The sequence below is a fragment of the Fusarium poae genome (assembly GCF_019609905.1).
Source record: "Fusarium poae strain DAOMC 252244 chromosome Unknown contig_2, whole genome shotgun sequence".
Taxonomy (NCBI): Eukaryota; Fungi; Ascomycota; class Sordariomycetes; order Hypocreales; family Nectriaceae; genus Fusarium; species Fusarium poae.
The window spans coordinates 275,668-297,162 of NW_025408660.1; the positions used below are offsets into that span (position 1 = coordinate 275,668).

Below are 21,495 nucleotides of genomic sequence, written 5' to 3' on the forward strand. Positions count from 1 at the left end.
AGTGGGGTTTGGCCGACAGCCGAGACGTACGGAAGCCCATAGGGCTCACTGTCTCAAAATTCAAAATCTAATAGGTTAACCCCCTCCGTAAGGACCCGTTTAAAGAATATACCCGTTATAAGACCTATAAATTACAGGGCTTATAGCGCATAAGCCCCCTGTAGTATAGTGAGTTATAGCTACTATAATATACCTATCTTTACTGTAAATTAAGGCATTATAGCAGGCTACTGTAATATGCTGTAAATTAGGGCGCTATAGCTGCTATAAATTAGGGCACTGTGGCTGCTGTAATATGCTGTAAATTAGGGCGCTGTAGCTGCTGTAAATTGGGGCGCTGTAGCTGCTGTGATGCGCTGTAAATTAGAGCGCTGTGGCTACTGTGATGCGCTGTAAATTAGAGCTTTTCAAGCGCTATAGCTTACTAAGCGAAAAATTTGGCTTTCAGTTAATGCATATTGATAGATTAGTCAGCAGACTAGACCTAATTAGGATAAATTATGCATTTAAACCTGTCAGATATTCAGGTGAATTATTGTTGTTCCTGCTGCTACTTGAGGTGTAAAGCAAGCTCTACCCGCCGGTCGGGACTAACGTGACGACCCCCTCTCCTCTGGAGAGGGGGTGAGATAACCCGTAACTGCGTATAAACCGTAACCACATAACTATGCCGCCGTGTAAGCTACAGCTATCAAATAACATCAGAAAAAATTAATAATTATATCATTTAAAAGCGCTCAATCGATAGTATCTTCAATATTATTTTTAGCATCATTGAATATGTATTTATGTTGTTGTTGTTGTATTATTTGCTTGCCTAGTCCGGGTTATCACGGCGACTTCGGTGCGGGCCGGCTACTGGCCCGGAATCACTCTCAACACCACTTCCCTCTCGCGATGAGTAATTATTTGGCCTCCGATCGTAGCCCCAACCCCCCCAATTCTCTCTAGGTATCTCTTCGATTTCCTCCCTGTTGATTTCCACGCCAAAGGGAGCCATTGTATAGTTTGCTGGGGCTTTTTGAGAAGCTCTCGCCTGGGAGGATACAATGATACTAACATCATCACTATCCGAAGTAACAGATCGAGGAAGTTGCGGGAGCTCAAGCGATGAAGCTACCGAGATGAAATCTTCGGCATTTGGCGATGGATTGACATCCTCATCATCTTCAATGAAGGTAAAGGGGTGATCTTCTTGCCATTTGTCAAGGTCAGGGATGCCGTCAAGGAATGATTTGGGTACCGTTGAAATCATCAGCTTCTTCTCTTCATCATCAACTTCATTCCACTTCTTTGCAATCACGTTGTTGATTCTCAATTTCCCAATCATTTATAAATGACTTCTTGATCTCTTCCCACTTGGCTGTATCACGAGCTTCCTTTTCTGCCTTTGCTTTGGCCGCGGCCCTGCCTCGCAACTTCGGGCCGCTTGCATCAACAGGGGGCTGTGCCTTCTGCCGTAGCTCCTTCAACCAGGATTCTTGCTCTTTTGCCTGCTTTTTGTTAGTAACAAGCAATTCTTCATGTTGACGCTGTGACACCCTGCTTGCGCAGGCTCTTTATTGTATAGGCACCTCCATCTTCGTTGCGGATTCGCCGCCGTGAGCCGGTCCGGCGTGCCTCCATCGCGAGCCGCTCGCGTTGCAGTTTAACGATCTCAAGCTGTGCCGACTTTGCGATGATTGCATAGTCAAGAGATGCCTCTACATTCCTCAGTATTTCTCTCGTTGGGCTGCTTAGTATCTGAAGCTTTTCACGTATATCATTGAGCTGTTTTTTCGACTTTCTTGGTGTAATAGGATGTAGAAGCTTGGGGAAGAGAGGCTCGGTTTTCTGCTTGGCTGCAAGTCGTAGTGGTTGAAGGGGGATTTCTCTGTTAACGGGCCAAAGTCCCGACTTTTCCCAGCCAACGTATATATAACAGGCTCTAAAAGCAGCATTGTATAGTGTATTCCACATATTGAGAAAGTGAAATCTTGTGATTTGAAGACCGCCGCCGGCAACGAAGTCATTGAGGCTATCTCGTGCCCTTTTGAGGTGTAGATAAACCCCCACATCAAGGGGCTGAAGAATGTGACTAGTATGACTCGGAAGAAGGAAAGGCACGATATCGAACATGATACAATACCAAATGAACTGAATATCCTCATGAGCAGAAAATCCATCCATTACTAGTAGACGAGTGACAGGGGAATTTTCCCGGGAATTTTTGGATGCCAAATATGCGTACTTTTGGCTCCAAGTCGCGAGGCTGATTTCAGGGGGGTACCCGAACCATTCCTTTATCGTGAAGCCGTCAAAATCGCTGCTTTTTGCGAAGGAATGCCGATTGAAGTGTTGAAGCCACTGAACGCCGCGTTGGGCGTTATTGAAGCCGGTTTCTGTATGTGTAAGGACGACTTCTTCGTCAATTTCTGCTCGAGTATATTCTTCTAGCAATGACTTCAAAATATCAGAAATGAAGGAATTGATTGACCAGCGGCGTTGATACTGTCAATTGAAGTCAATGAATCCTTGTTGCCCGGCTGAAAAGCTATAGCCCGTGTGTTATGCTTCTTGCGGATCGAGAATAGCCTCACATTGCCGGAAACCCAGCCAATTTGCAAGGGAGACTCGTCGAAATTCCAGTTATTCCTTTGAATAATATTGTAGCTCCTGAGAATAGCTTCATATTTATCAAACCATCCATCTAGTCGTTTAATATCTGTTTCTGCGCTGGCCCGTTGAATTTCCTTGGTCTTGGGGATGTTACATTGTAACTCAGGGTGCCGCTTTTTGAAGCCCCGTACCCAAGCTTGTGATAGCTTCGTTTTTGGGCCTTTGATGCGTATGGAACGTATATAACTTGCATAGTTACGAATGACAGATTCAGTAACTGCAAAAGCGCTGTTCTCAACATTGCTGAGATACTCGATGAGAGCTCTTTCTTCTGGTATAGTCAATGCCATTGGGCGACCTCCCATAGTCATAGACTTCTTCATCATTGGAAGAGGCTTTCCATCCTTCAAAAGATAGATATATTTCTTCGTGAGAGACAATGGAGCCTTGTGTTGAGCTGCAACATCGCTTTGTGATAGCTTTTTTGGTGGTGCGGGGCGCTGACGCGTTGTACGTGATATCGACTCCCCGGATAGCCAAGCGCGGGCTGCAGCCGCCGCATTAACCCGGGATTCTTTTGAAATTGGTTTCATAGCGAATTTAGATTGAAATGAAGCTATTTGTGAAAATCTGGATTTATTTGATGTCGAATTGAAGGTTCTGTTGATCACGGCGGCATAGTTATGTGGTTACGGTTTGTACGCAGTTACGGGTTATCTCACCCACCCTCCAGAGGAGGGTGGGTCGGGGCGTCGTCTAGGCGCACAGGACCTGTGTGCTCGGGGCACAGACCCCCCCGTCAGCAGGCTAGGGGCACAACCCCCTGACTAAGCATTCATCATTTATGGGCGGCCAATACATGGGCACCCAGGTGCGCCGCCTGACTAGGCGTGGCACCAATACATAGCCTACAACAGGACGGTTAGGGCTACTTTGGAGAGCTGTTGCTGGACAGATAGGCGGGGGATGAGCTCAAAGATACAGCTGTAGCCTAACTGTGGGTTAACGGGTGATTAAAGTCTTGAACACATTATTTTGCGGTGAACACGATTCTATAGGTCCACGGAGCCTTGCAGAGTCGACAGCATGAAAACTGATCCAAAGGCCGCCCTGTGAGGAGTAAGAGCACAGCACACATGTCAATTCAGCGCGCAAAACGACTTGATTATTAGATAGGAAGTGACTATATTCTTTGGTCCAGATACGTTTAATTCCAATGCAATATCATCTCCAGGTATCAATGACGGTGTTGTAGTTGAGTCGATGAAGCAAATGTCTTAACACAATCTCAGGTGTTAGTGCTGTTGTACCTGCCGTACGAGTCATGAAGGCCGGCTGAGGCTTTAGTGCTTTGTCAAAGTGTGGGGAATTTTGAGCCAATAATATTGCGTGCCCTAGGGGGGATGCCCAAGGTTATTTGGGCACCTAGGTGCCCATGTATTGGCCGCCCATAAATGATGAATGCTTAGTCAGGGGGGGCTGTGCCCCGAGCACACAGGTCCTGTGCGCCTAGACGACGCCGGTGGGTCGGCGTTGATTACTCAGACCCACGGGTAATACCTCGATTTTGGGGTATTAAGAAAAAGGGCATTTTTAATGAAAATTGGATTAAAGCTATACCTAATTAGGTAAGGCGGAGGCCTAAAGAGGCATAGAGTGAGGAGATACATCTGGACAGCTTGCATAACTTATCTGCTTTTAATGAAACAAGATTAGGCGCCAAAATAGGCCAAATTTGTTCTAGTAACAGTGTGCTAATCCTCTCTTACGTCTTTTTCATTAAAATAACGACTTAATTGTTGAACGGATCGCGTGCGCCTTGATGTCCTTAATTGTATATGTCTTTTCGAACTGTTTCCCTCTAGGGTCGCCGACAGCTGACCGATAGGTCACACGATACCCCGTGCGGCCATCCTACTGTTCAACAACATGAGTTTCACCAATTGACCTGAACTGTCAATAACACCCAATTGGGATTTAGCAAGAAAGGCGACAAAGTCTCAAATATCATATGTTATTCTTTGTGTACCAAACCTTGATATCTTTTTGTGACAAATGTTCAGAACGTTTAGCATCGGCCTAGTATCATCTTGAGTCTTGTAGATCGTTAAACCACCCAGAGATGATAGCTGTATGACCAGACATTGAATAATCTCGTTCTGAAACGGGCCCAGTTCTTCCTGTTGCATCTCCCTTGTGTTATAACATGATTACCGTCCTGCGCTCTTCAAACGTGAATGCAATCTTAATTTCCAGCCTATGCCTTGAAGGGAAGGAGGAGTTTTTCAGCTTGCAACCATCCTTTTAAATTCAGGGCGTGACTTCCTTGTCACATCCCTGCCCAGCCCCCAAACTCAGAGCCAACATGCAGATTGTGGAACCAATATTCAAAATCTCGAACCAACATGCATAGTTATGTGACAAAGATTGAAGTCGTGTAGGCTCCCATGGCCCAAATAAAATCTTGCTAGAATTTCCTACCAGCTTGCCTGGCTTTCTTGACTCGTACTTCATACTTTCTTATAGCGGTTCAAGTACATTCCGTCACGATGTTGCTGAACATTCTACTGCTTACGCTTATCTGGATGGGTCGTCCTCTACTTGTTTGCGGAAATGTCTCCCCTTTCCTTACCCGCTATCTGCCCAGGTCGTCAGACTACAACGGAGGAGACAGTATTCGAAGATCTTCTAGCAACTCTGGCTTAGGAGAGAGAGGCACCAAGAAAGAGAACAGCACTTCCCTTGATAAAAGTTGGGAAAACGCTATATTGTTTGCTTATATGGTGTATGTCGGTTATCGTCTCCCCCTTGTTATACTTCGGAACTCAGATTTTAACTACAGAGCTATGACTATGCAGTGAGCAAGAGCTAGATTCTAAGCAAGAAAATACCTCCATTTCCGTCGGCATAGAAATAACTTGCACAGCATGCTATATCAAAGGAACAGCAACGACTAGATTCATCTCTGATAAGGATTTCAACATAAGCCGGGCTTTGAATAACTTAACGGATCAAGTCGAGAACGAGATCTACAATCTGAGGACCGAAGTTGCGAATTACACAAAGGAATATATAGATCAGGTAACAGATAACCTAGACGATGGGTTTGACATGGGGGATTTTGATCTGCCAACCATGGATGTCGACCTCAATATTGAACTTCTTGAGATTCCAGAGTTCCGACTCGAATTTCAATTCGATGGTTTAGAGGTGTACATGCTCGTCGACACAGTATTATCTGCAGGGGCCACCTATACGCTGAACTTGTATACCTCTACTACACCTGCAGGGTTTGCAGTTCGTCACAACCTGGAAGTTGGTGTCATCTTTACCATCGACCTGATTGTGTCTGTAGAAGGTGAGATTGACATCAGCACCGGATTCCATCTAAAGCTAGATGATGGGGTTACGATTGAACTTGGCATATTCTCTAAGGAGATATCAAATATGGTTATGTAAGTTACCCTTTGATACGATTATTATAGCATAAGCTAATAGTGTGTTTAACAGCAATGGTGGCGAGTTTGAATTTCTCCCAGTCTCTGTCGAGAGTGCTGGTGTAGTGTTCAAGGCTGTCCTTCGTGTGGGGATACAAGCAGGTTTCGAAATATCATCATCCGACGTGTCCATTGCCGGGAAAGACATATTTCGTATTGGTGCGGGCATTGAAACGGGCGTTTATGCTAACATCGCCGAGCTGATCACTAATGCCACTCTTTCCACGGACGGGGACGACCAATGCGGTATTCGCGTCGCGGAAGCATATCAATTTGCTGTCGGAGCTACTGCAGGAGCTTCGATTGCCATCGAAGATATCACGTGGGGACCAGCTGTCGAAACTGAAGTTCCTATATTTTATACTATGTTGGCACAAGCTTGTGCCATGCAAAGAAGCAGTGGCACGATATCTGCATCGAAGGCAACTCTGACATCTGCCGCCCTCGTAATAAGAGGTGAGGATGAGGACGAAGCGGAGATGGAGACAACTACGATCTCTGAAGAAGCGACTTTCATTGCTGTAGCATGTAAGTCGGAGGGCCTAGTCAATTGCCCTGCATCCCTTCAGACGACGTCCAGGTATACAACTACTCGAACACATGTCACTGTAGTCCCGACCGACAGCGAAGCCTTTTTTCCTGAGTCGGTTAGATTCAGTTCTGTGCGACCAATTCCGTTCGGAGACTCTGCAAGGAAGTTGTTTACCACATCAGGCATTCCTGGATCCTACGTTCCGCAGCCCCCGACACATTCGGCTACAATCAGCGCACCTGGTGATGGTGATGGTGGTAATGAAAATACTAGCTCAAACGCAAAGAGCCGAAGATTATCTGATAGTGCCATTATCGGCCTGAGTGTCGGGCTTGGAGTACCTTTTCTCTTGGGTGGAATTGCTTTGGTTTTGTAAGTGAACCGGTCTCAATCTTCGTTTCCCCCTTAAAAACCCTGATCCTGCACTGCTGAGTTGTATTGAATTTGATTGCTAATTTTCTTTCCATTTTTTCAGCATTTGGAAACGCAAAATGCGGCTTTCTAAGGAAACATCGTCGACTTCCATCCAGACTGTTGAGCATACATCACGGTCTTCCAAGATGGCAATTACATCTATCGTCGAGCTGAGGAGGCTTTGATCCTATCGAGTAGTCTGGTGTAGGCATTTTATGTTGGAAAGAATCTCGTTGGGTAGATGGCGAATGTTGAGGGTCGTGGAGGACGTAGACGATAGTCCAGGCTGGCGCATCATTCATTAATAGTGATTGAGTTAGTGCTGAATGATCAATAATGATCACTATCAATCATTTCATTGACGCTATGCCCGAAATAATGATCATTGGAGAGACGGCAATGAAATGACAATAATGAAATGAAAGACAGGGGACCCCCTGCCTAACGTGCTTGAGTACTGGTACCTGTGGGTACTAGCAGAATTAGCCAAGGAGAAGGTTCCTATACTTACGAGTAACATTCGTCTTTCATTCAGCCCCTTTTCTTTCGACAACCTTCGCTCTTCACACTTCACTGGAGCTGTTCCCAAAGATGGCTGAACGACTGACGGCCATGGCCCAGATTCCGGAGACCCGAATTACCAGCGGCCCTTTCGAAGATCCGTTTTCTGAGCCCAGAACGCCTTCCAGTGCCTCATCACTAGCGCCCTCGAACCTTTCCATTCAATTAAGTCAACCACGACCCGCTGATGATTGGAACATCTTCCCTTGGCACACCTTCCCCAATCTAACAATATCTGAGAGGCGCGGGCGCCCCAAGTCTTGGATTTGGCAGCATGGCTATGATCTTCAAGAGGTCAAAGACCAGAGTCGCTATAGATGGGTTTGCCACGAGTGTGTCCGGAAGAAGGATCCGAAGATAACTGCCCATCTTGCATCAGCGACTACCACCTGGCGTGGAACAAAGTGACGAAACATATATATATTAACCCACTGCTGTCATCATCCTCAGCAGCACCATGATTAAAACTGATCGCCGTCTGCCTCCCAAATCCAACACGAATCCCCGGCCCTCCAAGCGCCAGAAAACTACACCTATCCATCCTCCTCATGAACCCCATCATTCTTCCACTTCTCCCTCCCTTACCCCCGTCGTCAACGACACCCCATCATCACCACCACCCTCACCATCTAAGCCTGCCAAATCACCAAAGCCTTCTCCACCTTCCTTCACCGAGGTCGATTCCCTGAGGAAACAGGCAGAGCCCTACCGCCTTGCCGTCGCTGAGCTACCCGTCCATCTCCTCGACTCCTCCTGGTCTCGCGGCAGTAACAGGCCCCTCGACCACAACCATGTCGCCCATCTTTGTCGCTCTTTCCAGAATGGTGGGCTCGCACGTCGAGCTGAGCAGCACTACATCCAGGTCTCGTGCAGTGCCGCCGCCGTTCAAAAAATGATCAACGACCTCCCAGATACTGATCAAAGCCATGTCCAGGACCGACGTCAACATGTGTTATCGTTCAGAAACTGGGCCGATTTCATTGAAGAGAGGCCCGAGCTCATGGCTGGCCAACATCGCATCGAGGCCTTGAAAGATTACGTGAAACAGACGCATTCCGACTCAAACGATTTATGGTGGATTTGCGAGTTTTACGACAAAGGTGTGACCCTTCTCAATTACGGTTCCCAATACTGTTGACAGATCTTAATTCCGTACATTTTATTATACAAGTAAGAAACCATACTTACATTTCTATACAGACACCAGGCTGGCGAATCTATCTACCGATGTAGATGAAATGTAGATGTAGATAGATATAGATCTACATCTATCTATCTACCAGAGGGCATGTGGGTCATCTATCTATCTACATTTCATCTACATCGGTAGATAGATTCGCCAGCCTGCGTCAGGTTACTTCTCCCAGCAACTATCAAATGTGTCGTCCCACGCGGCGTCTTTGGAGTTTATTGGATAGTCGTCCAAGTCGTCATAGTTGCCATATTCGAAGATATCCTGTTGCATTGCATCTGTCCTGTCTTCCCCCCACTTGTCAATCCATTCGTCCATCGTCAACAGTTTTTTGTCTAACCCCGAGCCCCAAGGCCCCAACTTCTTCGTCTCAGACTGAGGCTCGTACAAAGGCCCGCAGGCGTCGACTATGCGGCGCGCGCTCTCATCCATGACTTTCTTCATCCATCGGCTATCGATGCGCTTGGCGTAGATATTATGTAGTGCAGGTAAGTGTACAACGTCATTGACGCAGTACTGTATTGTCTTGGCGTCTAACGGGCGGCGGGTGAAGATGTCGTTGGGAATGAGAGCCTTCACCTCCCTCTTGGTTTTGATCCAGCGATGGACCTCCATGACCTTTAGTCCCAGATCCTTCTCGACGCATGCGTCAAGCCCGCGGACATAGGTCTTGCCACCGGCGCGGGAGGCATTCTCGAGGAGCTGTATGTCTGTGACGCCCTTGAGACGGACCTGGTAGTGGGCGCAGAGGGCGTCGGCGTCATTGCGTACATCCCAGAGACATTTAGGTATGTGGGGATCTTCAAGGATGGTCTTGAGAGTTTTTCCGTTGGCACTGGATGTAGTGAAAGCGGAGTTTCCGAGAGTCTGGACGTCGATCAGACTTATTACTCGTGTGGGGTGGATGAGTACGGTTATGAGGGAGAGGGTTCCGTTGCGGCTGAGGCTTTTGCCCTCAAGGTCCAGATAGAGCGTGCCAGACGGAGGGATCGAGGAGATAAAGACCAGGAGGTCTAGAAGGGAGGAGATCAAGGTTGGGGACGGCGTAGGGGTAGCCATACCTCATGTAAAGGGCGCACCTTGCTGGTAATTTAGTATGTCGAGTTTGTTAGTTTCCTTTGCGTCGCGAATTGCTAAACATTAGGTTTTGCGTCTTCATTGTGCACTCTCTTGCTTTGTGACGCCCATGCCCCAATATTCGCCACTGCGGGGCTGGCTCGGGCTACCCCGCTTGTATCAGACCAATCATTCTTAGCCAGTCCCACAGCCCCATGTTGACCGCAAAGGTCCGATGACGTCGCTCACGCAGCCATGGCCGTTTATTAAAAATATTCCAGTAGACAATTAGTTATTTTCTAATCTACACATCAATCAATCTCATCATTCACATCATAATAGTCTCTCACCCCCTGCTGCTGCTCCTAGATAATACGTCCGTTATCTGAACCAAGCCAGGCTGTGCCCAAAGCTGTTTCACGACGCTCACAAGGCAGACAAGGCATTTGCTTGTTCAGGCGATTTTCCATTGCATAACGTACATGATAAGCGGGTGCAACAGACAAGCGAGTGCAACACAACATCACAACATCTCAGATAGAAATAGCAATAAAAACACAACAGACTATTAATTAAGTAAAATTAATCGCTATATTCTTCCATAGACATAGCGACAAGTATCTGACAGGTCCTTGCATTATGTCCTGTCTTGCCGCACGCTCCACAGCGCCTTTCCTTCATTCGCGGAGGCCCTCCTTGACCACCACTTCTCGATGGTCCAGCCACCGCCTGCGCATCAACATCCGTTTGATCAATTACTTGCCTTCCTTCCTCTACTGTCATCACCCCTCCTTTCTGTAGCCGGGTTCTTTTGCCCTCCGCCGCCGGCTTAGTATCTTATTTGCCTGTTCAAGATCTTGGACCCTGGCCTCTAATAAGGCAACCTTATGCATAACTATCTTTGTTCCCTTGGAAGAAGACCTCAATGCTTCTAGAATTGACTCTGGAGAGCTACTTTTATGCCTTTTGATTCTCTTTTCAAGATATTCAAGCTGAGAGTCGGCTTCAAGGATAGTCTTTGGGGTCTTTGAGACCCAAGGGGTCGAGGGGCTAACTACCTCCTCCACAGGCGTTGGAGTCCGCAGCTGCACATCGAGCTTCGAGATTACACTTTCTGGGTCGAGAGGAGCAAGTCCGGCTCCTCTAAAGGCTGCTTTAATATTTTTCTCTGTCATTGTGGCCTGGTAGGCGGTGTAAAAAGCCGGCAAGAACTCGGTTTTGGAAATGTGGGTTACGGAGCATCTGATCAAATGCTCGATTTCTCGCCCGTAAGCCTTCTTAAGCAGGCCAAAGCACCCGACATCAAGAGGCTGCAGCAGATGAGACGAATGAGGCGGTATACAAAGCGTGATGATTTTATTTGCCTTGCAATATCTCTCAAAGTCGACCGAGTGGTGACTTTGGTGTCCGTCGAGGATCAGGAGACGATAGCGATTCTTTGATTGCTTGGTAGTACACCGGTCGAAGTGCTTTAGCCACTCGAGGCCTATCTCGTTATCTGTCCAGCCATTAGGACTCGTCGCAATAGCCCAATCGCCCGGGAGGTTGCTTTCTCGGTACCAGTGGGCGAGGTGATATTGGCCCGCACCTATGATGAACGGCGGGATCGCTTGGCCCTCGGCATTGATCGCCTGAATGACTGTAATCCATTCCCGGTTTCCAGGCTGCACTGATTTTGGTCTTCCACGCCTTTCAGCACCTGTGACGACCATTCCGCTCGCAATAACGCCCATCATAAAGCCAGTCTCGTCAAAGTTATAGATTTCATCAGGTCGGATGCCATACTTCGCAATTACATTTGCTACGAGCCTAAACCAGTTGCGAATAATGGTCGGATCTTCACATTTGGCTCTCTGGTAGTCATATTTACGGGGGAAATGCGTCTTGAGGTCTTTGTGTCGCTTGACGAAGTTAGAGGCCCAGCGCTTGCCGACAGGCGGCGTCTCGCGGTCGGCGAGCAATCGGTTAGCCATCTCCTCAACACAACGCAGTCGCGGGGGAAACCCTCGCGAATCCAGATCGAGAATGAACTGAACTATGATCTGTTCTTCTAGATCAGATAGTTTGCGTGATTTTGGGATAGAATCACGCGTAGAAAGGATACCCTTCTGTCGGCGATATAAAGTCCAATAACGGACCTGGTAGATGCCTGCGGCGCGTCGGAGACTTAATTTTGGGTCATTTTGAAGGGCACGAAGTGCAAGAAGAATCCTAGCCTCAATATTTGGGTCTGGCATATTTGGTGGTTGAAAATTAATTGATTAAGTTGAGAAGATGTAAATTGCGGGATTTTTTGTTGCACTCGCTTGTCTGTTGCACCCGCTTATCATGTACGTTATACAAACTAGCGTCATCTGAAAGGTCATATTTTCTTCCCACGACAAACTGCTTAAATAGGCCCTCATAACCCTCGAGCTTTAACACCAGTACACTTTCTCAACTTGACGAACACAGATTGCTATCAGAATATTCGTCATGGGGGAAACCCTTTTTATTTATTACAATGACTCCATTGACTCGGACAACTTAGCCGCCGCTATGGCACTGTGGAAGGCGACACACAAAAGGCCGGACACTCGCTTGATTTGGATTATAGAGCCTCGCCAAGTGTGCTTTGGACTATCCATGACAGCAAAGCAAGTATCCAGATGCCAGCATTTGATACAAGAGCACTTTCCGTCTCTGGGGAATCCTTTCAAGGTGCTTTTGGGTGGACTTATCGAGCAGGTGGATCTTGATAATATCAAAGGTCTCACAAAAGCTGATTGTCACCTGGTAAGCTCCCCTTCCTCGGATACCGTGTTATGAGGTTTATTGACTGGAGCATAGCTCAAAATGGCCGCGAAACCAGAATACGGTGCAAAGGACGATGCTGTACTCCATGGACGTCTCACTGCTTGGGATTTTGCTTCCTGTTTAGCCGAGTGGTCGAACAACGACTCGAATGAAGTTTTCGTGGACTTTGAAACCCTAGATGAGATTCGGAATCCCGTGAATCTCAACGTTCACCATCACGAAGAGCTTGTCAATCGGAGCGCAGACGAGCTGAAGGCATACGACAAAATCCTGAAAGAGCCTTTCTCACAGCGAACACAAAGCCTACGGAATTGGTACGAGGGATGCATCAGAAGAATTGAACAAGAGGAATGCAATTCGAACACGTCTGTACAGCCCCTTAACTTGAATGCTGTCCATGACGCAATCGAAGCTGCAGCAAGTGTTCGGTTCTTTGGGGGTTCCTCTTTGAGGATCTTGCGGCAGTTTCTTGATAAAGGACTGGCTGGCAGAATCAAATGCCATTTGCAAGTGGTATGTCTCAAGTTGCGATAGACCAATTACGTGTACTGACAATTGCCAGGGTTCCTGCGATATGTCGGCGAACCTATTCGCAAATCAGTTCAATATCGCCCTCAACCGAGAGGCTGCCAAAGCAGTGCTTAATCGATCAACAGAATTCCTAAAGTTTACTGTCGTACCTTCACACACAGCGCAAAGTATAAAATACTCAGCACTAGGCCTGAAGAATGTTGGAGGGCATTGCCTAGAAAAGCGAATCCTGGGCTTCAACTGCCGTGAGGACCCCCTCAGAATCGTCGCAAACAACGTCTCGTTAGACGGTCAATACTCTGGCAAAGCGTATCCGATGCCCGACTTGACCGCGTTCTTATGTGCGCTTATTCCCAAATATATGGAAGGTATGGGGTTCAAATTGAGATTCATAGAAGTCAATGAGAAGAATTCCAATGGCGCACTTCTCTTTAGACGTTCTGATAAGGGGATTGAAATGTACGACTGGAGCGATAGCGACGAGGGGAAAATATTGACGGAGACTGAGGTGACGGGAGTCTTTGAAGCAACAGCAAAAGGTGGAGAGCCGCTGGTGTAAGACACATAAGATAGCTAACTACCTAACTACCCTATTTTTATTTTTATTTTTATTTTTTAAACGTGTGTTCTACAGGGAATTTCAAGTTCAGTTTTAAAATTTCGATCTTCGATTTTTGTTCTCGCCCGCTAAAATAGTAACGTGATTGATTAGTATTGGAAGGGAAACTAAACCTGAAAAGCACTGTACTATCCCCCCCCTTCGGAGCCGGAGCGGCTCTTCTCCGGGGCCAAGATAACCATTGCAGATCGTCGAAATCGGCTTGGTAGTGATGTAGTTGAAGCTCTGGAGTGCCTGAAGTCATGGTTTGGGATACGAGAGCTTCAAGGTGATGTACTTTAGCTGCCGCAGTAGAATAACCCAGATCACGTGCAATATATGGGATGTATTGTCATACTGGCAATATATTGGGTGCTTGGCAATACAATACAATATAGGCCAATGTCATATGGCCTAATACAATATGCACCACTTGGCAATACAATAATACTGCGAGGCTTCCATATTGCCAATATACGTATTGTTTATATTATTCGCAACACTGGATGCACGGTGGCCCAGAGGTCCTCCTGAGTCTTCCTCTTGGCTGCCTTGGCGTCGTGCTCGTCGTTCAAGTGCACGCGTAGGCACTTCCAGCTTGGCGTGAGGTACCCGGGGCAGCCCGGCCAGGTGCATGCGAAGCCCCGGTGGATGGAGAGACCCTCGACGGGCTCGGCCGGGTTGGACAAGCCGTGCCGGGCCAGTTGATCCTCTTTCGGTCCCTCCTCTAGCAGCGTCGGCAGAAGGCTCTTGTGATGGCGGACTAGATCGCTGCGGGCTTGATGACAGAGATCGGGGTGACGGTCCCTCAGATGGCCTTCCAGGTTGTCGACACGGACTGCGTAGCCGTGGAAGGCGCAGATCAGTGACTGGTATTCTTTATTATGTAAAAGCCACCTTCCTTCGCTACCTTGTCTTTGTCCTCCTGACCCTTCTACTCTGCTCCTTATCGCCCGCGTATTACCGTCTGTGGTACTGGGTGGTAGGTCTAGTAGATGCTGTTGGGCTGCTGTAGCCATGGTGGATCCGTTGGTTAGGTTGAGTGTCGTTGCGTGTGGTTGAATGAATTGGGATCATGTCGTATGGATGGAGAGAAAGAGAGAAGTAGGGTAGATAGGATCGACGGGACCATATCCCCCCAACCTCTTTCTTTTTTTCCCTTTCTCTCTTGTATCCATCTCTCTCCTCTTACTTTGCTTTTTCTGTTTTCTCGTTTCCTGTCCTGGCTTACCCTGAGGACAGAAGTGGAGACTTGGGGTTAATTCTGAGTCCATGATTGGCTGCTTATGAGGTTGGTAGTTTGGGGTTGGTAGTTTGCCCCCCCTGTCATACGACCCGACCCACCAGGAAGGGTTTCCCCGTATCCCCATTGGCCCGTGCCATTTTCGAAGGTTGGTAGTTTGGCCCAAACTACCAACGGCCTACCGGTTAGGGTTGTTAGCAATCAAGACCACGTTTTGGACTTTTGTAGCAAGTATGCATATATCATGCAGCTTGTTACCAAAGTGATACGTGCGCCCCTTCCAAGTCAAAACATAATCAATTTCGTAGGTCGTTACTAGGAACTGGGAAAGGGCTGCTTGGAACCAAGAAGATAATTATGCCTGCCCCCGCTTTAAGAGAACTTCATCACTAGCACACGACCTGATCGACAGCCGATAGCGACCGTTGATCTATCAATAGCGGGCCTGCCCCCTCGATAGTCCGGAGGCAGCCAAAGCATCTTCTTTCCATCTTCAACAATCCATTCGCCATCCGCGCTTATACCCCATCCAGAATGGCTAACACGCGGTAATGTTATCTTAGTCGACCGATCATTTATGACAGGCGGCAGAGCCGGGCGATCCAGATTTAGAAGTCCAATATCGGTAGAGAGGAGAGCATTTGACGTTGGATCAAATGAAAGGTGATATAATACTCTCCCAACGTTAAGCGTTTGATCGCATGCGCCCGTGGCCGCGTCCCAGATCTTGACTGTGTTATCACTTGAGCCAGATGCAAGACGCTGGCCATCTGCCGAGAACACCACCGACGTCACCGACCAGCCATGGCCCTCAAGCGTCTGCAGGCAAGCGTTCCAATCTGCCTCCATTCTTGGCTTCAACACCATCCAATCCGGCTCCTCCTTCTTAAAGAGCTCTCTGGTGAGACTGCGTTCAGGACTGAACACGAGTGCGGACGCATAAGCCTGTAATGGAGCAATCTCGATGGTGCGAGCATGAGAAAGAATGAATCGGCGCGCATCTCGAAGTAGTTCTGTTAGTTTCTGCGCTCCCGCGATTTTCTATAACCTTGTTAGACGGCTTCCAATATACATCTAGAGCAGCTTACCACTAAAGCCTCGAGCTTGTGTACCGCCTTGATTCCCTCCGATATGCTCCGTAGCAGACCAAGACATTCCAGCCAATACAAGTACTTCTTCTGGATGAATACATGGACGTTGCCGTTATCCCGTAGAATGTCGTTGACTTCTGCGACATCTGAGTCGTGAAGATGGTCAACCCAGTAGACGCATGAATATCGAATTGGGGACAATGGGTCGGGATTAGTCGGTGAGACCTGATCAATGGAGAATCCTGGCGTGTTGAGACTGTACATGTTTCGTCGAAGAGTTTCCGACAGGACCCCTAGCGACCTGGAGAAGAGGGCATAGTGCTGGTGCGCAATGCCAGAAGGTAGGATTTGTTTTGACGCGTTCTTGAGCAGGAAATCTTTGGCTGATTGATGCACAAAGTAGATGACGCCTTTTCGAAGAGTCAGAAAAGAACCACAGGAGCTGATGATTTCTTCCAACTCATCCTGGTCAAGATCGTCGAGCGACTGGGCAAGAGCCTTTAACTCGTCTAGGGTGATGGGTCGGTATACGACCGAAGCAAGAGCGAGGGTATCTTTGCAACGATCTGCATCTTTCGAATCGCTGATATGTTCCACCATTCGCTTATAGAGAGGATCAAGACCTGGAGGGAATGACTTCAATGTGTCCAGCGTATGTCGTTTTCGGACATTGGAAACTGCCAGTTCTTGACAAACCAAGGCTACCCAGAGAAAGGTGCCATCGGCATTGCCAACCAAATGGCGTTGAACAGCGTCCCTTGTTTCCTTGTCGTAGTTTTTGAGGCCCGCCAGTTTCTCCACCTTGTATCCAATGTATGTGTCGACAGCCTTGGAGATGGAGTCTTGGTTCAGCTCGAGCTGAAGCCTGACCTTCTGCTTTGCATGGCCGAGTTTCGCCTCAATATCCAGCCAATTGCGGCTAGATATGATCCATTTGGCTCGAGACGGTTTAATGATCAAATCGAGGAGTTGGTCGCGGCTTGTCTTGCACTCATCGAGAGCATCAACAATCAGGATAGCACCGTCTGAAATCGGGTCATTAAGCATGGCTGCGAGGATCTTGGATAAGGCTTCCCAGGCATTCCCGTCCTCGAAAAGCTGCTTGCCCGCATGGTCGTGTTTCTCCCGAATATGCAGGATGAGCGATGGTTGCTGGGCAACTAGCAGATAGATCAGACCGCGCAGCACCGCAGTCGCATTACTCAGCCTTGCCTCAGTGGCTTGGCAGAAGAAGTAGGACAGGTGATTGCCGGGTTCCTTCTCCAGCTCGTCGATGATACCACATAGCAGCATCGTCTTGCCCTTACCGGGGTCACCTTTGATCCAGAGCAACTGGCTCTGCGGATCGTCACGCCATTGCTGGAAGTCGTCGTTATCGAGGATCCAGCGGTAAGAGTCCCTGAGCAGGCCGCCCTTTGTCTCTTGGATGCGCGTTTTGTCGTCGCGAGGGTCAGTCTCGCGCAGGTCTTTCAGGCATTGCTTCGCCTCGTCGTCTTGGTGCCGCTTCTCTTGATGTTGCGTTTGCGTTTCAATGGCCGAATGTACGCCTTTGATGGCCGAATGAATGTTTTGGAGATTCATCTCTAGAGCGCCCGCAGCGTCGGTGAGTTTCCGAAGTTGCATTCTGCTCTCTCCGGTATTGTATTGCTCCATGTCTCTTTGCACGGCAGCCTCGGCTTCCTTGATCTCGCTGAGCTGGCCAGCCCAATCGTCGATTTTGAACAGATCCCTTCCGATGATGGCAGCCCAATTCCGGTAGTAAAGGCAGACACTCTTCACCTGATACGAGAGAAGTTTCTCGTATAGCTGCACGACGTGCGTCTCCAATTGGCGTCGCAGTTCCGCAGAGGATTGCTCTTTCTTATTCTCATCGAGAAGTAGTGACACCAAGTTCCAATACCACTCCATTCTCGACAGGACGTAGGCGATGCCTTTGCGGTTATCGCGTGCCTCGGCGATGGGGTTCGAGAGGATCTATTAACTGTCAGCAGGGGACCATCCATTGTTCTCTCACCGGATGTGAGGGCCGATCACACACACCTCCAGTCCGAGGCAGACGCCGACCCAGGCGACAGCAGCTTCCGGAGCGGCATGCAGCGCCTTGTCCACTATTCTTCTGACCTCCTGCACCGCTTGCAGGCCTTCGTCGATGCCTTGCTTGATAGACGCTTGCTTCTGCGTCCGGTCCAGTCCAGCCTGAACCAGCTGTTGCATTTGGCCACATCGTGTCCTCGGAGTCTCTCCTATCTCGTTGTCTGTTGATTCGCGAGTAGCAGAGCTCGGGTCGCCTCCGTGTAGCTTAGCTGATAAGATCTTCTCGTATACCCCAACCAGTTTGGGCTCGTTCTCTTTGAGCTTATCGTAGGCCTCGTTCCAAATTCGCTCTTGTAGACTCGGCAGTGGTGAGGTTTCGGCATCTGTCGAGGTGAGTGGAGAAGGCGGTGGCTGAGATGTTGGCTGAGTTGCTTGCTGAGCAGATGTTAGGGAAGCAGATCGAGACGATTTCGGTGAAGATGGTGCAGTGGCCGGCCACTTTTACGGCTCTTTAAGCACTTGAAACATGACTCCGCTTTCTTTTTCAAGGACGATTTCGGTGAAGGTGCTGCAGTGGCCGGCCACCTTTTACGCCTCTTTGAAGAGAAAAACAAGTTCCAGTGCTTGAGAACCGATTTGGGTTTCATCTTTACAGAGATAATGGCGGTTTCGCTGTGCGGTATGCAAATAGCTCCAGGATAATTCTCGTTTGGTTGTCACCACCAACAACCCAAGCAACACATTTATAGGGGTTCACACGCACGGCATTCTCACACAAGGAAAGGCCTCCGCAGTTGAATAGGATCCCTGTCGCTTGCCACTTGTAAAAATAAAAATAAACCCACAGGAGGGCGGTTGGTCGATCTGATATTCAGCTGCACAGGGGTGATGGGCTACGTGACACTGAAGGACAGAGGATGGCGGCCACACCAACTACTGATGTAACCCCGGGCGCTGAAAGGATCACAATTTGAAAGGGCAAGATTCACTGTATCATTTCCGTACAGCCCGCAGGGGTCTCAAATGTTGGACTGATACAAAGGTCTAATTTATATTCAATACTGTAGAAAAGATAGCGGACAAAAAAAAAGCTCAGTCTCGCGCCAATATTTGAGACCCCTGCGGGTTGTACAATCAAGGGATATCGTAGCTCTGACCGATATTTGCACCCCTCGCCTTACCTTTACCAACCCCACAAAGCATGCTGACGTCTGCTGTCGTCCCGACACCCCGGTTGGGCTTGGCTTGGTTCTCTGTATTGAGCCTTTTTTCTTCTCTTTTTTGCGGCAAGCACGAGGGATGACCGACATCGTCATACTCACACGACAATCAACGGCACAAAATCATTTGTCAGTGAACTGGGCTCCCGCCTTGGACATCGTTTGTTCAAAGCCAGACTGGTCTACGTGGAAGTGATGCGGTCCCGAAAATGACAATTCGTCCCTGCCTGTCGTCGATTTCGGCCCAAGAGACTGGCTAAAAATTATTCGAAAGGGTCAGCAATCCAGTGCCGGCCGACAGGTGCACCGCCGAAATATTTCGGATCGCTTGAGATAAGCAGTCCTGGACACTGGCGGAACGTGCCTAGCTTCGGTCTAACTTGAATGATCTGCGTGGTCTTTACCGCTTTGTGTTCACATTGGCCACTAGTTAGTTTTAGCTTGTTGTTAGCTCACATGACATTACAGCGAAGCACACCATCAGTGCGTGAAGGTGGGTACGCAGACGAGAAAGCTCAGAGGTCAACGTCAACAGGGATATGACGAAAAGAAGGCAGAGAGAGGGAAGGCACAATCCAAAAAGAAGAACTGGCAACAACAAAAAAATAAAAAGGAAAGGGAAAAGAGATAGGGGAGAAGCGAAAGCCAGAAGCTAGGAGGCCTAGGTCAGCTTAGCTTGCGAGGCTCGTTCTCGGGCTTAGGCGACGCTAGAGCCGGGAGTCAGTAAGGATGCAATTAGCGCAGACTCCACCATGAGTCCATGATCGTCCTCCAAGGACGACTCAGCAAAAAGACGGTGAGCTTTTCCACACACATGGATCGCGACTACTCTAGTAGCCCCTAATGCGGCAGTTAATCGTCGTAGAGGCGTTGGCGGATGACATGGCTACGCAACACAAGCAGCTTCGCCAATATGTTGATGGAGTACCAGAGGAGGAGCTTGGCCCCATGTATGCCGGGGCTCCGCAACTTTCATGGCACATACTTTGGCGGTGTAGCCGGGCTTTCGTCGAGCAATATCCCGAAGGGGTGGCCCAAGATGCGAACCAAGACGACGCGCTGAGCTGGTTTGCTGATTCCAGCGAGAAGTTAGCGTCATTCGCAGTCGGCCAAGCGTTGAATTCGACGCATGGCAAAGCCTAACGAACCGATTGACGGTTCTCTCTGTCCAAATGGCATCGATTCGTTTCTGTCGGGATTTTGAAAGCTGCTCCCTCCTATATCGGCAATGTGAAACGGAAGTGCCCATAATACTTACGGCTGACACGACGGGCTTTTAGCTGTTACGTAACTGTAATGATGGCACCGTTATCACATACAGTTGGCTGCAAAAAGTATTCGCAGGTGTGCAGATAAACCCTGACTTCTCCAGTTAGTAGCTTCAATTAGCTTAGGTACTTGATACTAGGTTATCCTCCTGATAAATGTATGATGTAAAGTATTGAGAACCTGGCAAGTTACCCTTGACTAGCTTCCGAGCATCAGGGCTACCTGTACACCTGCGAATACTTTTTGCAGCCAACTGTACGAGATTGTAGCGAGACTACAAAGGCGGGTCTTGGGGTCAAACTGCCGCCCTAATAAGCAGGGTAGGGAATCAATCCATCCACGTCATTATCCGGCTTTGTGGATTGATGTAAGACCCCTGTCACATTAATTCGGATTTCCTAATTGGACAATTCAGGAACCCGCCGCCGACACCTCATCATTTGTCGGTGCCCAAGTAGAAGGCTGGCGGACTTCGGGGTCTTGATTCAGAGAACGCCGGTATGCCCCTCGTTGTTGGTCGGTAGTTCCGGGTCAAGAGGTAAGTCTGCCATCTCGGTTCACCGACCGTATGAATCGAGTAAAAGAGGAGACATTTGGGTTCAGGCATTATAACGCGTCCGATGTTTTGCATGGGTAGATCTGTTAATGTTTGCGCAGAGGTATAGCAAATATTAACGAAATATATCAGGGTACTCATCCCCATGACTAGCGTCCACGTCAATCCACTCACTCTTTTTAGAAGGCAGGTTCCGTGTTCCCCTTGATGCTAAGTCTTGTCTGGGGTTGAAGGTCAGCTTGGCAGCGGACTGATCGATTTGCAGTAGTAGTAGTGTTTCTTATGCCTGGGAGAATGGATCTTAGAG

General features: G+C 48.4%; 6 protein-coding genes across 6 annotated transcripts; 3 read left to right on the forward strand and 3 right to left on the reverse strand.

The window, feature by feature from the left end:
- Positions 1–5,733: 5,733 nt before the first annotated feature.
- Positions 5,734–8,010, forward strand: FPOAC1_013376 (uncharacterized protein; the record flags this gene model as incomplete). The annotated part of the gene is made up of 4 exons (XM_044857717.1): positions 5,734–6,053; positions 6,109–6,623; positions 6,708–6,884; positions 7,577–8,010. The coding sequence occupies 4 exons, from the start codon at positions 5,734–5,736 to the stop codon at positions 8,008–8,010; spliced, it is 1,446 nt and encodes a 481-aa protein (XP_044701099.1).
- Positions 8,011–8,059: 49 nt separating this feature from the next.
- Positions 8,060–8,740, forward strand: FPOAC1_013377 (uncharacterized protein; the record flags this gene model as incomplete). Its single annotated transcript, XM_044857718.1, has 1 exon — positions 8,060–8,740. One exon carries the CDS (start codon positions 8,060–8,062, stop codon positions 8,738–8,740), a length of 681 nt encoding a protein of 226 aa, XP_044701100.1.
- A 216-nt stretch (positions 8,741–8,956) lies between these two features.
- FPOAC1_013378 (uncharacterized protein) lies at positions 8,957–9,853 on the reverse strand (the record flags this gene model as incomplete). The annotated part of the gene is made up of 1 exon (XM_044857719.1): positions 8,957–9,853. One exon carries the CDS (start codon positions 9,851–9,853, stop codon positions 8,957–8,959), a length of 897 nt encoding a protein of 298 aa, XP_044701101.1.
- A 2,832-nt stretch (positions 9,854–12,685) lies between these two features.
- On the forward strand, positions 12,686–13,736 carry FPOAC1_013379 (uncharacterized protein; the record flags this gene model as incomplete). The annotated part of the gene is made up of 2 exons (XM_044857720.1): positions 12,686–13,159; positions 13,209–13,736. The coding sequence occupies 2 exons, from the start codon at positions 12,686–12,688 to the stop codon at positions 13,734–13,736; spliced, it is 1,002 nt and encodes a 333-aa protein (XP_044701102.1).
- Positions 13,737–14,260: 524 nt separating this feature from the next.
- FPOAC1_013380 (uncharacterized protein) lies at positions 14,261–15,049 on the reverse strand (the record flags this gene model as incomplete). Its single annotated transcript, XM_044857721.1, has 2 exons — positions 14,261–14,613; positions 15,007–15,049. 2 exons carry the CDS (start codon positions 15,047–15,049, stop codon positions 14,261–14,263), a joined length of 396 nt encoding a protein of 131 aa, XP_044701103.1.
- Positions 15,050–15,390: 341 nt separating this feature from the next.
- FPOAC1_013381 (uncharacterized protein) lies at positions 15,391–20,612 on the reverse strand (the record flags this gene model as incomplete). The annotated part of the gene is made up of 4 exons (XM_044857722.1): positions 15,391–16,059; positions 16,107–18,083; positions 18,150–18,578; positions 20,349–20,612. 4 exons carry the CDS (start codon positions 20,610–20,612, stop codon positions 15,391–15,393), a joined length of 3,339 nt encoding a protein of 1,112 aa, XP_044701104.1.
- Between the last annotated feature and the right edge of the window lie 883 nt (positions 20,613–21,495).